The 12069-nt window shown below is 43.0% G+C and overlaps 1 protein-coding gene across 3 annotated transcripts in view; it reads left to right on the top strand.

Annotated features, from left to right (window-relative positions):
- Positions 1-12069, top strand: part of LOC142498782 (uncharacterized) — a 137896-nt gene that overhangs the window by 79853 nt on the left and 45974 nt on the right. For 2 of the 3 annotated variants that reach the window (XM_075607208.1, XM_075607211.1), the window contains exons 11-13: positions 4243-4353; positions 9936-10023; positions 10494-10575. In XM_075607208.1, coding sequence (XP_075463323.1) covers positions 4243-4353; positions 9936-10023; positions 10494-10575 — 281 coding nt within the window. Of the gene's footprint in view, positions 1-4242; positions 4354-9935; positions 10024-10493; positions 10576-11013; positions 11905-12069 lie in introns of those variants that run through there. The other variant, XM_075607209.1, reaches the window with a different exon arrangement.

The raw sequence follows: 12069 nt of genomic DNA on the forward strand, positions 1-12069 counted from the left end.
ATTGACAGATGAAGACAGAAGATTAAGCAGATCAAGAAATGGTGACAGATGAAGATAGAAGGTGGTTAAAGAAAGAAGATTTGGGTACCTGACCCGGATCTTCATGGCATCGGATGGTGTTTGAGGCCTTCGCGGTACGTGAGCTTCCTGTTTCCCCGGGAGTCGGAGGGCCACCGCTTCTAATGGTAAGTAATATATTGCATGTTTGTAAATGTCTTTTTTTTACAGGTTTTTACATTGGATGCGTTTAATTAATTTTTTATTTTTGAACATTGACTGATAATATATTAATCTGTACTACTTTAGGACAATATTTGGGGGGCATTTCTGGCTTTGTATTGCTGCTGTTTTTTTGCAATGTTAGTTTATTATGTGGTATTTTTCAGCTTGATTGAAATAAAATGTTGGCGATTGGTTTTCTTTTTTAATGAAGGATGTATAGTGTTGTCTAATGCGTTTAATGGTTGTTTCCGATATGTTTTTATTTTATTTCTTTGTAGTTTAATGTTTCAATTAATTCATTAATGTTGTATTAATTAATTGTTTTGATTGGTTACTGTTAGAATTATTTTTGAGTTGGTTTAGAAATTAATTGGTTTGATTGGTTACATGTTTGAAAGAATTCTGCGTTTGATTAATTGCTTTGATTGGTTAATGGTTTAATTAATTTATTGTTGATGTTGTTATTGCTTGTATTCATTGGATTAGCTGGCTACTGTTTTTATTTAATGAAGTGTGTTTTTTTGGAGTTTTGTAATGTTTTATTATTGTGTGTTTGGTGCATTAATGTATTGTAATTAGGGTGCCCATTGAGTGCTATAGTGGCTTATCATGCCCATATTGTTATTATATGGGTATGATGTACCACTATGTAAAAAAGGGTGTATTACAGGCGCCAAAATGATAAAGGATATATCACACCAAATGCAGGGCCAAGGTAAGGCTCAGGATAGATGAGTTGTACTTGAAAGAAAAGAAGACAAAAATACAAAACATAGCGTAATACTGTAGATATATAGGACAAACAACATACAAGACTAAAAACTAGCAGCTGAGATCAAGGTGAAAATTATTAAAAAAAACATTTATTGAAACATGTAATTGAATACTATGACAATGGACATAGGAAAAATAAAATAAAAAAATACACAGAATGATAAAATGACCAAATGGTTAATGGTTAGGACCAACACACTGCGACACCGGGTGAACTGCCCACTCACCGGACGAAAGATGGTTACAAGCGGTGGATAATTTAGAGAGTACAGTATCCCCTCTCTGCTGCTCAAACAGCTACTGCACCGGAACGGGTCTGCAGAGGAGGCGCTGCACACGCCAGCCGGCGTGTGTGTGTGTGCTCTCAGTGTCTGCTCACGGGAAGGATGCCGTGCAGGTGATGACGATTTCCCAGCAGCAGATTCGTCTGTCGAGATTACCAGCTGATTCGCCTCCGGATCGGCTCACAAGAGAGGCGGCAGGCTCGGCGTCACTATGAGGGTCCTTACAAGCCACCCTACGCGTTTCGAAAGCGTGCTGCTTTCTTCCTCAGGGGTCCCCTGCGTTCCCAGGACGAATCTGCTGCTGGGAAATCGTCATCACCTGCACGGCATCCTTCCCGTGAGCAGACACTGAGAGCACACACACACACGCCGGCTGGCTTGTGCAGCGCCTCCTCTGCAGACCCGTTCCGGTGCAGTAGCTGTTTGAGCAGCAGAGAGGGGATACTCTCTAAATTATCCACCGCTTGTAACCATCTTTCGTCCGGTGAGTGGGCAGTTCACCCGGTGTCGCAGTGTGTTGGTCCTAACCATTAACTATTTGGTCATTTTATCATTCTGTGTATTTTTTTATTTTATTTTTCCTATGTCCATTGTCATAGTATTCAATTACATGTTTCATTAAATGTTTTTTTAATAATTTTCACCTTGATCTCAGCTGCTAGTTTTTAGTCTTGTATGTTGTTTGTCCTATATATCTACAGTATTACGCTATGTTTTGTATTTTTGTCTTCTATTCTTTCAAGTACAACTCATCTATCCTGAGCCTTACCTTGGCCCTGCATTTGGTGTGATATATCCTTTATCATTTTGGCGCCTGTAATACACCCATTTTTACCTTGTATTTCATTCTGACCAGGGGGTCAGTTTTAGTATTTAGGCAGCCCCTGCAAAGAGTCCAATCTACTTTGCAAGGTTTTACTCTGTATTTACATAGTGTGTACTTACTATCTAGTTAGCGCTCACCTGCTCTGTGTCTCCCATGATGTACCACTATACTACTCAATGGGTACAGGGTGGGTATAGTCAGTCCAGGGTGGGTGCTTAGGCCTCCCGGGTGGGTAGCAGGGCAGGGTGGGTTAACCCCTTAATGTCTATAGCGGTTAGGGGCCATTAGAATGTCTTTATTATGTATGTATGCTTCTGGCAACGGAGGACAGAGGGACCTGGTGGTGTGGTAAGTAGAACTGTATTTATTTACTTTATTTATGCTGGTTAATGTTGTGTTTTAGAATGGGCAAATAATCTATTATCCATATCTGGATAATAGTTATTTTGCCCATTAATGTATGTGTTTGGGCGGAGGGGGGGTTGATTGAAATATATTCCATGTTTATTTGTTAACATACAGGGTTGGTACCTTGGGTCTGCGGGGACCAATGGAGACCACCTGAGGACCCCCTGGACGCCCATGGGTACCACCTGCGGACCCACGGGGGACACCTGCGGGGAAGAACTGGGGGCCCCGCGGACCCACAGGGACCACCCAAGGGCCCCCAGACCCCCGTGGGAACCACCCGTGGACCCCATTGTGGCCCGTGGGGACCACCTGGAGGCCCATGGCGCCTAGCGGGAACCACCCATAGACCCCCATACCCTGGGGTACTGGTGCACTGTGGGGCCTGTGGACACCCATCAGAACTACTGTAGGTCTGGGGTATGAATCCTGTATGTTAAAAAATAAATAATAGTTTTACATTATGGGGGGCACGGGAGGGGGGTGTATTGATGTATATTAAATATTGCAATTTTATTGTGGACTAGAAGGTGTGTTTTGAGGCTGTTTGTGTGTGTTGTTTTTATTGTGTGTAGCGGGGGTGGGTGAAGGGGGTATTAGCCCCAAGGATAGGTGTTAAGACCGTGCTGGGGGGTTTGCGTGTGGACTTAACCCCTTCATTACCTTAGCGGTATTGACCGCTAAGGTAATGAAGGGGTTAAGTCCACCCGCAACCTCCCCCCACCCCCCGCAAGGCCTAAACACCCACCAAGGGCTAATTACCCCCTTCACCTACCCCCGCTTCCCACAATAAGCCTGGCACGGGTGGTTAACCCCTTCATTGCCGTAGCGGTTAACCGCTAAGGTAATGAAGTGGCTGTAAATGCCTTTTTCCTGCACCGGGTTCATGCTGGGGGTCTCCGGTGCTGGTATTAATGTGTATCAGCTCCGGAGACCCCCGGCATCAATCCCATGCAGGAAAAAGGCCAACATTTTTCTAAGTCCCGACTTATCGCCGCTCATCGCCGCATCTCCCCACCAATATGCCAACTTTTTGTGACGTATTGATTTGGGGATAAGATCGCCATTTTAGGGCTGCGATTGGCGGCGATAATAATAATAATAATAGCATGTTCTTGTATAGCGCTGATAGTTTTACGCAACGCTTTACAGAGACATTTTGCAGACACAGTCCCTGCCCCGTGGATCTTACAATCTATGTTTTTGGTGCTGAGGCACAGGGAGATAAAGTGACTAACCCAAGGTCACAAGGAACCGACACCGGGAATTCAACCAGGCTCCCCTGCTTCAAACTCGGTGCTAGTCAGTGTCCTTACTCACTGAGCCACTCCCTTCTCCGACAGGCGAATCGCGGCTACTAGAATTGCGCGTTTATGATCATTCCGAAAATTGTCAATAAGTGGCTTATCGCCGCTCAGTCGGCGATTTGATTTTGATCATAAGATTTTTCGGCGATACAGGCCGTTATCGCCCACTTATCGAGGCTTACTGAATCTGAGTAGTCATTTTGGCCGATAAGTGGTCGATAGGTGCCTTATCGACGCTTACAGAATGAGGCCCAATATCACTAACTTTTATCATCTATTCCAGGAATTCACTTTCTAAAGTCATACCTAATGCCAGAGTTACTGTGAAGCTCAGAGGGCTTAGGGCTGCACAATAATTAAGTATTCGGAATACTAATATAGCATGGTAAGATAATGGTCTTTTCTTATCCCCATACTGTAGTTAAGATGTCACTGCTACACCCCGAAGAGGATTAACCCCATACTGTCTAAAGGAGATCTTCAAAACACACAGCATGATATAGAAGTGCTGTTATTCCAGATGGAGACTGTGGTAAGTTTATCATGTGAGACCCATGAGAGGGAGAAAACAATCCCCAATTATAAAACACAGCTCATAGGATGGCTATTAAACAATTGAAATGTATTTATTTATAGAAAATATTGTACTAGGGAATAAAATACATTGAAAGTTACCTCTCGTTTTCTAATATGTCCTGGGCACAGAGTTACATGGCTACATTAAATTAACAGGGTTATTTATATATATTATATTTAAACACATCGCATGAACAGTTAAAGATAATATGTTATAGGCGTATGTATCAGTTACAGACCAGATAAAAATGTGAGACAGCTTTAGTTTTGAAAGAATTTAGACTAGGGGCAATTTTGAGGGTCTCCAGTAGATTATTGCAGCTGTGAGGTGCACAGTAAGAGGAGGAGGAGCGGCTGGATTCTTTTTTTTATTTTTTTGAAGTCAGATCTCAGATGATAAGTGCTGCATGTGGTAGGGGTGAGGAGCTTGTTCAGATACGTAGATGGGTAGCTTGCCCAGAAATTATTTGAAGGCAAGACAGCAAAAATGACATTTGCGCCTCGACTCAAGTGATGACCAATCTAGTTCTTTGAGCATTTCGCAGTGATGTGCATTGCAGTTACATTAGAAAACAACACGTCATATTGAGTTGTAAGGGGGTGTCTAGTTTGCTAAGGTGAGTTTGGGGTGCTGTACCATATACAGTACTATGTCCCCATAGTCTATAATTGGCATTAGCATTTGCTGTGCAATGTGCTTTCTGATCAGCTGGCTTAGGGAGGATTTGTTCCTGTAAAGTACACCTAGTTTGGCAAATGTATTCCATGTCAGGCTATCAATGTGCAACTCAAATGTTAAATGGGAGTCAAGCAATATGCCCACATATTTCAAACTAGTGACAGGGGCTAGAATGGTATTAGAGTTGGTTCTAATCTATAGCTCTGTTGGTAGTACTATCATTCATGTGGGAGAAAGGGGGACAAGAACCCTATGTGATGCACTCAACCCTACTAAATGAAAATAATAAACTTTTATTAATATAATGGAATAATGCAAACATAACAAATATATTTAAAACCTAAATTGATGTACTATACAGTTCTGATGTGAAATCACTCTAAATGACCAGATGGTGTAATACCTGGTGTGATACACAATAGAATTGGTATACTGTTATATCTCACAACACTTGGATGATAATGAGTCAAGAGATAGACACTAAATATAATCCTATCAGGAATGAATATGGGAAGTAGTCTATCTGAGCAAGTGTTGTGATGCACAGAACGCTGGGAGTATTGGTGATATAACACTGTGTTGCAATGCTACAATTGTACACATAGCATTGCTGCATTCACAGACAGACCAAATGCAGTCCCAGACAAAAAGAGACCCCTGTGGTGGTGAGACCGGGGGGAGCGTTGCTGGGAGGTGAGTGCAGGTAAGTCTATCCTAGTGGCCAATCTGTTACAACAGGGCATAAGAAGACCCCAAGCTAATAGCATACACTCACGATTAGAATGTTGGCAATCGCTTCCTGTGGGGTAATCACAGCCCTTAGTGCATATGTGGTGTGCCCTAACCAGTGTGGATGTAAGACCTAATAGTCCCTGTCACTGGCTAGTGAGATCCACATCTGTGGCCCACATCAATATTATTCTATTCTAGAGATAGGTGGCAAACTCCTGTGAGTTTGTCAGTACATCAGACGTCGCTGTGACGTCATCCCGACGCGCGTTTCGTTCCTAGCAAGGGAACTTCTTCCGGGCAAATTCATTCCTGATAGGATTATATTTAGTGTCTATCTCTTGACTCATTATCATCCAAGTGTTGTGAGATATAACAGTATACCTATTCTATTGTGTATCACACCAGGTATTACACCATCTGGTCATTTAGAGTGATTTCACATCAGAACTGTATAGTACATCAATTTAGGTTTTAAATACATTTTTATGTTTGCATTATTCCATTATATTAATAAAAGTTTATTATTTTCATTTAGTAGGGTTGAGTGCATCACATAGGGTTCTTGTCCCCCTTTCTCCCACACGCATATGTTTCACCCTGATAGCACCTCCCTAGTAAGTCCATTTTGAGCTGAGCAGGATTTTCCCTCTCCATACCCCCCTCCCCCCTTCCCCTCTTCCCCACTGACTGCAGTACTATCATTCACCCAGTAGCCCAAGCACGCTGCCTAGCGGTCACACTCGATTCCTCTCTCACTTTCTCCTCTCAGATTCAAAATGTTTCTAAAACCTGTCGTTTTTTCCTTCGCAATATTACAAAGATACGCCCTTTCCTCTGTTGCTCTACTGCTAAAACTCTGGCTCAGGCCCTCATTCTCTCCCATCTCGATAACTGTGACCTCCTGCTGTCCGGCCTTCCTGCCTCTCGCCTGTCTCCCCTAAATCTATCCTAAACGCTGCTGCCAGAATCACTCTACTCTTTCCTAAATCTGTCTCAGCGTCTCCCCTGCTGAAATCCCTCTCCTGGCTTCCTATCAAAACCCATATCACACACTCAATTCTCCTCCTCACTTTTAAAGCTTTACACTCTTCTGCCCCTCCTTACATCTCAGCCCTAATTTCTCACTATGAACATCCCGACTCTTGTGTTCAGCTCAAGGATGTCTTCTCTCTACCCCCTTTGTATCTAAAACTCTCTCCCGCCTTAAACCTTTCTCACTGACTGCCCCGCACCTCTGGAATGCCCTGCCCCTCAATATTCGACTAGCACCCTCTCTATCCACCTTCAAGATCCACCTCAAGACACACTTGCTTAAAGAAGCATATGAGTAGCACCGTGGAAAATACTAGACACATGATACATAAAAAAATTAAAAAGAAACAGGGAATAAATACCGCGCACCAGATAGTGATTATATGATCAGTGATAAAAATCAGAAAGTTATATCTGATACTAATACTGCATATAATATGAACCAGTAGAAAAAATGTGAACACATAACAAATTGAATGATAAAACCTGTGTGGTAGGAGAGACGCTGCTGCTGTTACAATATATTGGCTCAGCAAAATATACCTAGTACAAGAAAAAAGAAACAGCGCAAAGTCTCATAGTATAGTATATTGTTGAATAAAACGAAAATTCAGTCCACAGATAGGTAATGCACGTACATCAAGGTGATAGTTAAAACAGCATTAACATGTTAGGGACATGTTACTACCAACTGCATCTCCCGCACTGATCGTGTGGAGTCAGATACAGCATCCAGGATCTCCCTCCACGAGGATTTTCACGGTAATGTAGCTAGGGAAAAAGTGGAAATGGAAGTCGAATTGGGGAGAATGGCAGGCCCATTTGCTTTAGTTTTCTAGGCATTGAAAATTACTCAGTGAGGATGGAGTTCAGGCTACCGCCTGAGAAGCTGGTCGCTTTGGGCACGCTGCTCAGGGAATTCATAGTCCTGAGAGACCTGACTGCAGCATTTTCAATCACTGCTCAGCCACCTGGTCTTACACAATGCAGGGGATGGGTCACCAACCACCCGGACTTCAGTTACAGGATAAACGGCTTGCTTAGATCGGACGGCGTACGCTTGTCAGAAATTGGATAAAGATAGGTTTAACAATGAGTTGCAGGAGGGTGTGGAGAGGGTCATCGCGAGTCTGGCAGTATGGGCCTAGTTTAAGGGGAGTTAAATAGACCCTTTGGTGTCGGCAGTTGGGGGGTAAGTGCTTGTCCTTGCCAGATGGGGCTCTGTGCTAATAAAGCCCAGGCGTAGAGGTGAGTGGGCGGGGTCAGCTGAACGTAACTTCGAGGAGCCCACTCACGACAACTCACGTGGGTATGGCTATGGTTTACGGGACCAGCGGGTCAAGGCCCGGCTGACCCTTCACTTAACCTATTAAGCAAACTTTCTGGCAGGGACTAGCAGTTACACTATTATATAATAAACATAGCTGTGGCCTTTTTTATACCTCCAGACCGAGTCTTTCGTTATTTGTATGTGGGTGCTGGTAAAAGAAGGGAGGGGAGCTCCCTCACAGCCTCCCTGGTCATGACAGTTTTCCATGTCTTAGGGATATGGCCTGCAGACAAAATAGAGTTGATTTGGGATGCAAGCTGTATGGCAATGGCTGGGGCACCGAGTCGTAGGAACCTAGATTGCAGTAGATTAGGGCCACATTGGCTGCTTAGTTTTAATTTAAGGAGCACTTGTGTAATCTCCTCTTCAGATACTGGGACAAATTGAAAATTGTGGCAGTGTTGAGAGAGGGTGGGGCTATCAGTTTATTGCCCCAGATTGAGCTTCGTGTTTGTAGCTCGTGTTGCGTTTTGCTAATGGGGAAGTAGCACACCCCACAAAGTATTCATTGAATGCGTTTACCATGTCAGTAGGATTTGTCAGAGTAATGGCATCCTTTTTGATATCAGATGGTTGCTGGTGGCTAGAAAGCTGGTACATATTGTTGATGACCTTCCAGAAGTTTGCTTGATTTGAAGTATTCTGGTGAAGATTGTTAGAGTAATATTGGGCTTTTGCGTGTCTTGTTTGCCTTGTGCACATACTGTATTCTGCAGTTATCTGTAGTTATTAAGTATCCTTGGTGGTGCCAGTTATTTTGCAGCTGTTCCACAAGGCATCCCTAAAATGGTAAAGCGCAATAACGTTGGTTGTAACCCATGGAAGGTTATTCTGCGTAGTGGGGCATGGTTATCACAGAGTTTTCAGACCTCTGTTAGGAAATAATCAAGCGCAGAATTGGGGTCAGATATCAAGTCGATTCTGTACCAAGTGCAGTTGGTAAGATCAGCCAGAAATTGTTGTGTGTTAGAGTTTCCAAATGTTTTAGTGAGGAGAACTTTAGGGCTTGGTTTGGTGGTCTGATTTTTCACACACAATACACTATTGCATGGTCACTGAAAATGTCAGGTAGGATACCAGAGAATTGGATTCTGTTGGACTAGAGGATAGAATCCAGTCTAGCAGGGAATATATGTCCTGGGTGCAAAGTAAAGTTGACACCATTACAAGTTACATGTACCGTACAAACATGTTTAAAGTAAGAAACAGCCGAAGTCTTGAAGGAATTTAGACAGGAGGCGGATTTGAGGGACTGGCAAATTGTCCCAGCAGTGGATGGATTGGTACAAGAAGGAAGACCAACCGGATTCTTTATTGAACCTTGGGACTACAAGCAGGTTTCTGGAGGCGGATCTAAGGAGATAAGTGCTGTGTGTAGTAGGAGGCGAGGTGCCTGCTCAGAGAATTGAATAACTTGTCCAGAAACTATTTGAAGGTGAGATAGGAAAGATGTACCTTGAGTCTGGACTTTGACATTAAGGTTGACCAATGAGGGCTTTTATTGATGTTCTAGTTTAACCCCATTCATTGCCTGCAACAAATTCTATAGTGGGGCAACTTGTACCATTCAACTGTATGGATTTGGAGATGTGTAAAAACTTAAGACTAAAATTTAAGAGGAAAATGTTAATTGCCAACAATAACATTTGTTAAGTGGATTATTTTGGTGCTGTTTCTTGTGCTAGTATTTCCCCAGTCTTGCAGCTGGAAAACTTCAAAAATCAGTAGCATCCCAAGTCTATGTTCTTCTTCTCTGTACACACAGGGTGAGAGGTCCCAGTGGGAGCTGAACTGGAAGCTGGATTACTATTTGCCTGGCTACAGAGCACTGGCTACCTCTAGACACCAACCAGGTACATGAATTCATGGTTTGGGAGTGGGACTCTGAGCTGGCGGCAGGTTACCATGTGAATTCTGGAGTTTGCATAGCTCTCGGTCAGATCCTACTACGGTATGTGCAATACATCTCCATCATCCTGACAAGCTGTAACCTCTTGCACACCCTGCCTGAACCCATACACTTAATAGAGTCCCCGCACTTCAAGAATAGATTTGCCCCCATACCATACCTACTTTAAATGTCTCCATTGCTTGAAGGTGTATAATAACATTTCATTGTCTCATAAATGCCACTGTACAACAGCATAGTGATACATTGGAGCTGCCAATTGGTAGGTAATCTCAGAAGTGGCGCTGCAAAGGCAACAAGGTTACTGTTGCACTCTTACCATGTTCTCAATGTTCCTCTGCTTCGGAAGGATTAGCTGGTGAACCAAAGTGATTGGGAACGGAATGGTAATACAAAGCTGCTATCTAATTTCAGTTGTGACACATAGTCCCAAATCTGTGACACGGAAGAGCCGTAAAGCAGATGTGTTTGAGAGACTGTCGGCTCCCTGGAGAAGGTGAGAAATGAAACTAAAAGTCATGTGAAACTTAAGCCCCCTGATGAATATAATTGGACAGCTTCCTCCAGATCAGAGAGAGATGATACCGTTAGATTGGGCAACGTTATTCAAATATTGGTCACAAAATTGGTGCAAACCCCTATTAAGTCACACCCTTCATATTACATTATGATTTTGTTTTCACCCGACTTCATTTCTGGAAGGCTCATTTAGGACAATTGTAGGGGAGACCACTATATGTTGAAGACAGAGTAGGAGGTTGCTTAAAACATGACATCTGTCATAGTGTGCTTAATTTAAAAGAAAACAAGTCCTTTCTGTTATCTACAGTATGTTATTCCTTACCTCGTTGTACTTTGCTACTGACCAGTCCAACCCAGGACTGTTCCAGGTAAACTAGGACACTGGGTCACAATTAATTGTGCTTTGTTTAAGGATGCCGTCCCCTTGCCATGCTATGGTCTGTGATGCCTTCAAGTTGGGAATAACAAACAAGACACAAAGAGAGAGAGACCTGGACGATCTGCCTCAGCTTTTACTGCCAAGAAAACCCCACTCCAACTGGAGATGCAAGGACAATCAGAGCAGATGCTTGGGTGGCAGCTTGGGGGACAGATGTTGTTAGTTGCCTGGTGCATCTAGCGATGAGACACTCTATCTTTTAGAGCCAGAGGGGACAATAACACATTGCTCTTTGGACATTAAAATAGGTCCAGTAATTGTTTAATAAACTGGATTGAACCAACATAACAACACATAAAGTCTTGGAAAAGTACCTACAACACCCCACACCCCAACTGAGTACAGTTGTATTAGTTTATATAACACTTGGGGAAGGTGTGCAGCTTTTTTTTTATTGAGCTCAGATAACTAGATATAGGGCCATGGAAATAGCCGCCATTGTATAGTGATTGGGAACATGCATTTTTTTGTGTCTTCTCTGTATTAAACAGTTAAAGCTGGTGGATTTAAAAAATATATATTTAAATTGGTATTTTCTCCATTTCATTATGGTGAATATTCTCCAATAGGTTTGACTACATTACTTCATTTTTCAGCCGTGGTCACTGCAGCTTTGCAATCTCTGCTGCATTCCTCCCTCAAGTAGGAGATGCAAACCAGACCCTAACCCAGAACATTGTATCCCATGATTTTTGTTAATGCACTATCTTGCTGTTGCTTCTCAGGGCAGGGGAGAGGGTATTGGGCATCCTAGGGGAACCTTCCCCCCTTCCCCTCCCATAATTAACTTTTGAAAATTAATATTGTGCATTAGAATGAATACAAATGTTGCATTTATAGTTACAGATTTGTTTGACATTAAAAAGGACAATATGATACTGATTGTGCTTTCTCATTGTACATGGGGAGGGTATAGTTATGGGCCTGGGGGCAGGGAGGGCCACAACAGAGGTGGGGAGCAGAGTATGCGTACCTGCAGCTTTGGAAGATGGACAGGGAGATCTAGAGGCATCTCAGAGGGAGCCTGCA

This window comes from Ascaphus truei, chromosome 7 (assembly GCF_040206685.1).
Source record: "Ascaphus truei isolate aAscTru1 chromosome 7, aAscTru1.hap1, whole genome shotgun sequence".
Lineage (NCBI taxonomy): Eukaryota > Metazoa > Chordata > Amphibia > Anura > Ascaphidae > Ascaphus > Ascaphus truei.